General features: G+C 47.5%; 1 protein-coding gene across 1 annotated transcript; it reads right to left on the bottom strand.

Annotated features, from left to right (window-relative positions):
- Positions 1-3480: 3480 nt before the first annotated feature.
- Positions 3481-4452, bottom strand: LOC102920092 (olfactory receptor 9S13-like). Its single transcript, XM_006997341.3, has one exon. The coding sequence runs from the start codon at positions 4450-4452 to the stop codon at positions 3481-3483; it is 972 nt and encodes a 323-aa protein (XP_006997403.1).
- Between the last annotated feature and the right edge of the window lie 4756 nt (positions 4453-9208).

Here is a 9208-nt window from a genome sequence, read left to right as displayed (position 1 = left end):
TGTGGGGATGCAGGGCTGTCTGTCCTTATGCTTTCTTTCTCTCTCTTCTGTTTGTGATTCTTCACCAAGTCTAACTGGATCTGTCCTGCTTGGGATCCCAACAGCTCTAAGAAAAGGAAGGCAAAGGAACTCTTTGGGAAGCATTCTGAATTCGGAATGTCCCTGGTGAGCAACGTCCTCATAGTAAGTTCTTTTATGACCACACACTGTAACTGCCGAATTTCTTTAAAGTGATTCTTAATGACACACTACCAGAAAATTCCATGTTTATCCATCTGTCTCCATTTTGATGGGTGTGTTAAGTATATAACATAGATCATTTAGAATTCCAGTAAGTTTCCAGGGGATTTCAGTCTATTCTAATTCAGCTTACTGTTTTCTGTCTTAGGTATTTGATAGTTTTCTATGTTCTGTAACTGTGATATCAAAAAGTTTTATTTTTACAGGCTCTATTTCTCCTCCTGTTCTTACTTTCATAAGTCAATTGACATTGCGCATACCATTTTAGAACTGGTTCACTCCTGTGCTAGGAAAATTCAATCAAGACTGGACTAGTCTTGAATACATAGTCATGATGGTATTAAATCTTTAAAGATAATGACTGGGAGAGGCCATAAAAGGATTAAGGGATTTGGGCAAGATTTTTCTTCCTTGACCTGAGAGTTAGGAACTAATTAGGGAACTTTAGAGTTTGTAGCTTCCATCCTGGAACTAGAAGGGTAGATGTCTTGGCCACGACTCTGAGACAATGCCATCCAAGACTATTGTGTGATAGGGTCCAAGAAAGCCTATGCTGCCATATTAGATTGCCACACGCCCCTCAGGAGGCCAGCTAGCTCCTTCTCGAAAGAGTTCATGATATATCAGGGCCTCTTACCACATCTATTCATCCTGATACACTATTTACTGTTGGGAAAAGTTAATGATGTATTAAAACGTTTATTTATACACAGCTCTTTGGTGACATTGTGGAAGATGGGCTAAGAAAGGGACAGTGGAAGCAGGAGCATCCAAGAGCTGAATCTGGGTGAGGAAAGGGAGGTGGAGGTCTATTACACTTTATAGTGTATATTGAATTTTATGTCGAAATCACCCAGTCAGTGGAACAAAAAGAAGGAAGAATGTAGAGAGGACCTGAGTCCTACATTATAAAACAGGTGAGATGAACACACTGAAGGGACCAGAAAGAGAAAGGGCAGAAAATTTGTTTAAAGAAATATTGACACAAAGCTTCCTCTATGGGGAGCAGAAAAGGACACCCCAATTCAAGAAGCTCTAAAGATCCTTCAGAGGCTAGAACTAACAATGCCTATATGAGATAAATTATCAAAATACAAATAGAAAGGGGGGATTTTTAAGGCAGCAACTGAAGAGCAACATTATATTCAAGGACAGACAAGACACCATTGGTTGTTTCTTGGCATTTACTCTCTAGTCTAGATATAATAATGTGGGCAAGGAAAGGGGTTTTCCAGAGAAAGTGATACAGAAGGTGTTTCTCAAAACTGACCTAGCTTATGGGAAGAGCTGGAAGAGGCTCCCCAGGTAGAAAGGCTGCTAAGGAGCAGCACAAAGCATCTGAAAATGTCCATCTCCACCGGGAAAGCTGAGAGGTTAGAAGCTGCTGCCCTGTGGCACAGCAAAGGAGATCAGCAGACTAGAGAAAGGAGACTTTCAAAAAGAGGAAGATTGGACAGTGCTGGAAATTACAAGTGTTCATTAGAACTGGTGAAGACTGGAGAGGACCTGAAGAGCGGAGGTTGTGGATCACTCCATCCTCTCAGCTAAAACCAACTGGGCCAGTGGGGGGTACACGAGAGAATGAAAGAATGGAGGAAAGAGGATACAGAGGGGAGAGAATGCCATTACACATGAGATGCATGCCACTCACAGAGCAGAATGTCCCAGAACCGCCCAAACAAAGGAAGACTTGGGTACCAACTGGACAGAAAAGCCAGGGAATGAGATTGGAGTCTGGAAGTTGAGACCAGATGGCCACAGGAAGTAAGTAGAGACCCACAGGGTATTCTGGGAGGGGAAATGGGAAGAAGCCTTCAGCCGTGCTTAGAGGTCATTCTCTGCAGGCTTCCTGGGCAGGTACATCAGGAGAATGAGGGCTGGGATCAGACACACAGGGCAGGGACACAGACCATGTCTGGAGGACAGCTGGCTGGTGAGACACAGGATAATGGATGGATGTGAGAAAGGGAGACACATCCCAGAAGGCACACCGCCACAAACCAGGGACTGGAGAGATGAGGATGGGGAACAGGACAGGGAGCCCCTTGGGAGACCAGGCTCAGGCTCAGGCTCTTGGTCAGTGCCAGAGAGAACCTTCACTCAGCAGAACTCCAGAATTTACAAAAGAAAATGATGTTCCATTCTCTACTCCTCACACTCTTGTAGTCACTGAGACTTCATCCCTATGTGGAGACATCTGTGGTGATCAAGGAGCCCTTGATAAAGTCACACACTGCCAGGCCAGGTTCTTTTTTTAATGCATAAAGCCGCCTGGTGGAACATAGATAAGAAACAGACATTCATTATCCACTTTTTAAAAAATTATTTATTTTATTTTATTTTAAGTGCATTTGTGTGACAGTGTCTTTTCTCTTGGAACAGGAGTTATAGACAGTTATGAGCTTCCATGTGGGTGCTGGGAATTGAACCCAGGTCCTCTGGAAGAGCAGCCAATGTTCCTAACCCCTGAGCCATCTCTCCAGCCCTGCCAGGCCAGGTTTTAAAGGTTCACTGAATTGTGACTCTGACTGAGCCTTCATACTGCTGCAGGTTGAAGGAATTTGTTGGAGCCTGTGCACTATGGGCTCCTCCTGCTTCCAGCCATGCAAATGATACTCCACAAGAAGAGCAGCTCCATGAGCAGAGGAAGGTGGAGGAGGCAGAACCATTGGCAAGATGAAGAGGAAGTCTGCCATCCCTTTAGCCCATCCTTATACTAGATCAATGTAAGGATGGGTCAACACACAGCTTCTAAGGGCCACAGTCTTAGATGCTCAGAGGGAAGTTCCTACCACACTGACATTAGTTTCAGTGATGAATGAAAAGGAAAGGACCATTGAAAAGTCCACTGTTGTGTAGTTCACGGGAGATGTTGCCAATGGTTCTCATGCTGTTCTCAAGGACTCTTGTCTTAACTCTGCCTTCTGTCAAACCAAAGTGAAAGGGATTCAGGCTTCTTCCAAGTATGAACCATTTGCTTTGTTATGGCAAACAAATGCCTCATTCACATTTTGTAAATGCTTGGCGAATAATATGCACTCATGAAAGTGGGGGTAGACAGTGGACAGATGGGTGTGTTCATGGATGAATGGGTAAATGGATTAAAGAGTGGAACAAAGGAATAAGGCAGGAACATGTTAAATCAAAAGGCAATAGAAACCGGATAATAAAGAAAACAGCAAACTAAAGGCACCTAGTGCCTGCCAAGGATCGTTTCTTTCCATTATGCTGACATGATCCCTACTTGCCTCCTTTCTGCACAAGGCTGTGTCTCTGTCTCAGCCTCTGCAGGGCATCCTTCACATCCTTGTTGCGCAGACTGTAGATGAGGGGGTTGAGCATGGGGATGACCAGGGTGTAGAAGACAGATATCACCTTGCCCTGTGCCATGGATGCCACAGCTCCTGGCTGTGCGTACATGACAAACACAGTTCCGTAAAACAAGGACACAGCCATCATATGAGAGCCACAGGTGGAGAAGACCTTTTGCCGCCCGGATCCTGAGTGCATCCTGAGGATGGTCACAGTGATGTAGCCATAGGAGACCAGGACAGCTAGCGTGGTGCTCACAATGATGAACCCACAGAGGCCGAAGAGAAGGAGCTCATTGAGTGCTGTGCTGCCACAGGCCAGCTGGAGCAGGGGGGGCACATCACAGTAGAAGTGGTCGATGCGGTTGGAACTGCAGAAGGGCAGCTGGAATGTGAGGCTGGTCTGCACGATGGAGTTAAGGCAGCCTCCACAGTAGGTACCCAGAACCAGATGAGCACAGGTTGTAGAGCACATGGTCACAGGGTACCTCAGAGGACTACAGATGGCCATGAAACGGTCGTAGGCCATCACGGCTAAGAGAAAAGCCTCAGTGGTAGCCAACAAGGAGAAAAAGAAGAGCTGTGTGGCACAGCCCTCAAAGCTGATGACTTTGGAAGAGGAAAAGAAGTTGGCCAGGGCATTAGGGGCAATGACAGAGGAGTAGCAGAGGTCAACAAAGGACAGGTTCTTGAGGAAGAAGTACATGGGGGAGTGTAGGCGGGCATCCAGGGTGATGACCACGATCATGGTGAGGTTGCCCAGGATGGTCACCATGTACAGGGCCAGGAAGACAGCAAAGAGCAGGGCTTGGGTCTCTGCACCTCCCCCAAATCCTACCAGCACGAACTCCTGCACAGACACTGCTGAGAGACTTGCATTTCTGTGGACTGGTGTGGCCATGAGTGTGGACAGATGCAGAGGGGTAGATGGAGGCAGTGAGAGGGAGCAGATCTCACCGGTACTGTTGGAAGTTCCACAGGCTGCAGGAACCTGTTGATGACATACTGTCCCCTGTGCAAGAGGTCGCTAGCTCCTCTGATCTCCTTCCAGTTGAGCTAGGATGGCCTGAAAGGGGACATTTTCTCTGACTTTTTTAATTCATGAGGTTGTGCCGAGCCTTGTCTGTGCAGGAAGCTGAGCTCTGCATCTAAGGAGGCAAAGAGACTTCTTGAGCTGTGTGATGCTCAGGTGCAGACAGCCTTCAGCATCCCTTCAGCTGCCTCCGGGTGGTTTTCTCATCACCTCCAGGGACATTCCTTAGTGGTGTCGTTTGTAGAGCTGCCCCTAACCCCACCCTAAGCTTCCATCTTACTCACTGACCATAGAATGGGCACGAGGATCTGCTGACCTCCCAGCAGCTGGGGTGGGTGATCTTGTCATCGCCAGGCATGACTCGCGGTAGGAAAATGGCCCTCACCCGAGGCTGTGCCTCTGTCCCCCACGGGACTCTGACCTCACCTAGGTATCTCTAATCCCCAGCCTGGACCACAGTCACAATCAACATGCAGAAACTCTGCTTGCTTGAGGATATGAAACGTTCCTGCCAATCAACATGTATATGTGTTAAGTGGGCAGCACAGGCCTGTGTTCTGAGAAACAGCAGGACTGGTACTCATGCATATTTGGGACCTGCTCATGGCTTCCAACCTGATCTCATTGCCAACTCTGCTACCTGCTTTACTTCAGCTTTAGGAGTTTAAAACAGTTTTCTCTTTCTAATTTGAAAAACATATAAGACTGGCCTCTGCCTAGTACCTTATGCCCCTCTGTGGCTACCTTCTCTTCAAACCAAGGGTCCACAGCAGTAGGACAGGAGCATCCTGTTTGGGACTGGCCATGGGTCACTACTCTGAAAATCCCTGAGATGGATGCAGGAGGCTGCTGTCGTTAGGAGCTTGGCTAGATAGGGACAGGTGTCTAATTTACTTACCCTGGGGTCTCAAGGAAGTCTCTGTTCAGTTATTGCGAAACCCACCACTACCATCCTCCATAGACCACAGACAGTGGGGACATGGATCTTGGAGTACCCATTTGAGCCGACTTTTACGATGTAGCCAACTTTCCCAGTGCAAGCTCAAATGAGTACATGGGCCTTGACACACCTACCAGGGGTCTTGGTACTGACCACACAGGTTTCTTCTGTGCTAAATGTGATGGAAATGCCCATGCCATATCTGGACCTTTGCTTCCTGCTGGAGCAAAGACACATCTGATCTTTCAGTTCGCCAAGGGTGCAGGGTGCCCACGGAATCAGTGGAAAGAGCAGCTGGTTGACGGTGAATGGGCAGCCCGTGCTCTCCTCAGCCCTTCCCCTCCTGAGCCAGCGCCATCACAGCCTCTGGTGAGCTGGCTGGGCACAGCACTTTATTCCACCTGACTGCAGAAGTGGAGCTTTTGGCTAATAAGCTAAGCCTAGAGTGGAGGCTCCAGGACTACTAGCTTTGAACTGGACTAAGACCGAGGCTGGTCAGGACAGGATTTCTGCTGCTGAGGCAAGCCATCCCTTCCTCCTGAATGCTGGCTCCGCTGCCTTGTCGCTGTGGAGTCTCCTGCACTTGCAGTCCTGACAGTGTCACACTTACCATTTCTAGGTGAGAGTCCAGTCTGCAGCAAGATCACACAGCCCACACCTCTCTCCCAGGGTCCTCGGGCTGGCGAGCCTGGTCTTCGCTGAAGATGGGCATCAGTTGCTGTCTGTTCTTAAAGTTACTTATGGCTTTCTTGGCGGTGGAGTGAGGTGAGTGTAAGAGGGCACCAGGGTCCCCGTGAGGGTCTGGTATGCACGTTCTTGCTGATTAGACTCTGGTTCCTGTGAAGAGAGAGGGCTCCTGCCTCCTTTGCCCAGGTTCCCCACAGGTCCCTCTTAGATGGGCAGTGTGTGTCGGGTTCACTCCGCTTGGGAGGATTCTCTGCATCTGGCAGGGTTGGGACTTTTGGCCTCCAGTGTCCAATTAGGAAGACACTGTCCTCTGTGATGGATGGAACTCCACCCCCACCCCTGGGCTCCAGAGGTTCAGAATTGGCTCTGGCTAATCTCTCCCTCACCACATCCTCTCCTGGTTGATTGGCAGGAAGTTTTGGTCCTCAGAGACCCAGAGAAGGACCATCAGAAGTATGGCTGAGTCAGCTCAGAAGGACCAATGCCGAGAACAGTCATCAGGGCAACGCAGTTTGGCCTCTAGCTACGGCTCTTCCTCCGCTGCTTAAAGAACTCAGCTCCTTGAAACATACAGTTCCTGCTTAAAGGAACTCAAAATCCGAGCCAGTAGTAGTAACAGCCGTCGGAACTAAGGGAAAGTGCTTCTCCCGGACTACAGTGACCCCTTCGGTTCCCTCAGCTGTTGGCCATGTGTTCCCCAGGTGACTGTACCCCCGGCTGGCATCTTCATACAACTGGATCACAGTACTCACTCATCCTACACTTGACATGCACCCCGACAATGCATCAGTGCTCACATCTCTTTTAATAATTTAATCTTCAGGCTACATACACGTGGTGAACTGCTTTCCCCTCACACCCCTGGACCCACCCTTCACTTAGCTCACTCCGTTGTTGTGGCTTCTCTTCCCAGACACTTTGACTCCCACTTCCGTGACGTATGTACAAGCATGACTTTATGTGTCTATATAAAATCTAGGATCCACAGATCAGAGGAAACGTGGCACTTGTCTTAAGTTACTCAATAAGATTATCTCTAGTTGTATCCATTTTCCGGCAGATGAAATAGCTTGGTTCTTCCTATGGTTGGCAAAAGTCCCATTGTGTATGCATACCATATTTTCGCCATCCATTTCTCTGCTGCTGGGCACCTCGGTTGGCTGCATGATTCGGCTATTATGATGGATGCTGCAGTAAACCGTGATGTGCAAATGTCTCTGTGATGCGTTGACTTAGAGTCCTTCAGGGAAAAGCCCACAAGAGCTGCAGCTGGATTCTGTGGAAGATCTGTTGTTGGTTTTTCAAGAACCCTCCATGCTGACTTCCATAGTGACTGGACTAGTTTACATCCCCACCAGCAGTGTATAGGGGGTTCCCTTAGGTCCACATCCTCACTAGCATTTATTGTTTTTTTTTTTTAAATTTTCTTAATGACTGTCACCAAGACAATTTCATTAACAAAATTGTCATATTCTGAGGTAAAATTGAATTTTGGTATTGTTTCTTTTAAGATTTATTTTTTTTATTCTATGTGTATTTGGCTGCATGTGTTTGTGTGCACCACATGTCTATAGTGACCACATGTGTATAGTGCCCATGTGTGTATGTGTACCACACGTGTATAGTGCCCATGTTTGTATGTGTACCACATGTGTATAGTGCCCATTTGTGTATGTGTACCACATGTGTATAGTGCCCAAGTGTGTATGTGCACTAATGTGTATGGTGCCCATGTGTGTATGTGTACCACATGTGTATAGTGCCCATGGAGGCTGGCAGAGGGAGCTGAATCTCCTGGAACTGGAGTCACAGATGTTTGTGTGCTGCCATGTGGGTGCTGATTCCTCTGCAGGAGTGCCAAGTGCATTTAACCACTGAACCGCCTCTACCCCCCCTGCCCCCGCCCAGGAGCCTTAGTTTGCATTTCTCTGACAGCTCCTGAAGCTGAGCATTTCCTATATGTTTACTGGCCATTTGTGTTCCATCTTTTGAGCAATGTCTATTTGTTTCATCTATTGTTTGGGTTGATTTTGTTGAAACATATTTCCTTTTTTATTGATCAAGAATTTCATACAGGAATATAATGTTTTTTTAAAAATCAAATATACCAAATCCATACGCCAAATCCACGCTCCAACTGCTCCCCTGTCCCCCCATCCCTCTCCCGTCCCAGCTTCACGTGTGCTCATGCGCGTGCTCTCTCTAATTCAGGAGTTCAGTTAGTGTTGTCTGTGCGTCCGTGAGTGTGGAACCGTCTATGTATGTATAGTTTAGGTTCTGGGTTTTGTTTTTTAGTTTTTCTTATATTCTAAATACCAATCCTGTCATGTTTATAAGTTGAGAATATTTTCTCCAGTTCTGTGTATCTATTCATTCAATTAATTGTGTCCTTTGGTGTACGGAATTTTGTTTTGTTTGTTTTAATTTCATACTTATTAACTGTTGGCCTGTTCTCCTGAGAAGCTGGAGTCTTCCTGAGAAGGTCTTGCTGATAGTCTCTTCGTGATGGGTGCCTGGCTTTGCTGCCTCTGTCAAGCTCGTCTGTGGGTGGCGAGGGTACCGCCTCCTTGTTCCTCTAGTGACAGCCAGCCTGACACGACCCTTTCTGTCCTGGCCTGGGATGTATCAGGAATGGATCATCTGTGCTTCTGCTGTATTTTGGCCATTTGTGTCCTGAGCAGCATCCTATGTTATACAGCAGTCAGCAACAGCGCTACTGTTTCCTGTTTCCCTCAGAAACAGGGAGTATGTCTCTGCATGGCACGTGGAAGCCTGGGTTTCCCATCCCTCAAAAAAAGTTGTTCTCCACCATCTTCATACAAGTCTGGCGGACAAGGTGAGCTTGTGTTTAGTGAACACATGCATCCCTCTCAGTGAGGCTGTATCCATGTTCCTGTGTCTCACATGTTTGTGGTTATGCTTCTGAGAACTGTTTCCCTAATGAAATGCTATGTCCTTGATCCCAGCCCTACAACAGTCCCTAGGCTAACCAGGCTC

The sequence above is a fragment of the Peromyscus maniculatus genome, chromosome 13 (genome assembly GCF_049852395.1).
Source record: "Peromyscus maniculatus bairdii isolate BWxNUB_F1_BW_parent chromosome 13, HU_Pman_BW_mat_3.1, whole genome shotgun sequence".
Taxonomy (NCBI): domain Eukaryota; kingdom Metazoa; phylum Chordata; class Mammalia; order Rodentia; family Cricetidae; genus Peromyscus; species Peromyscus maniculatus.
This window is presented reverse-complemented; position numbering and strand designations above follow the sequence as displayed.

What these genes read in the sequence shown, in the direction of transcription:
- LOC102920092 (XM_006997341.3), bottom strand. Translation starts at nt 4,452, where the DNA reads ATGGCCACACCAGTCCACAGAAATGCAAGTCTCTCAGCAGTGTCTGTG.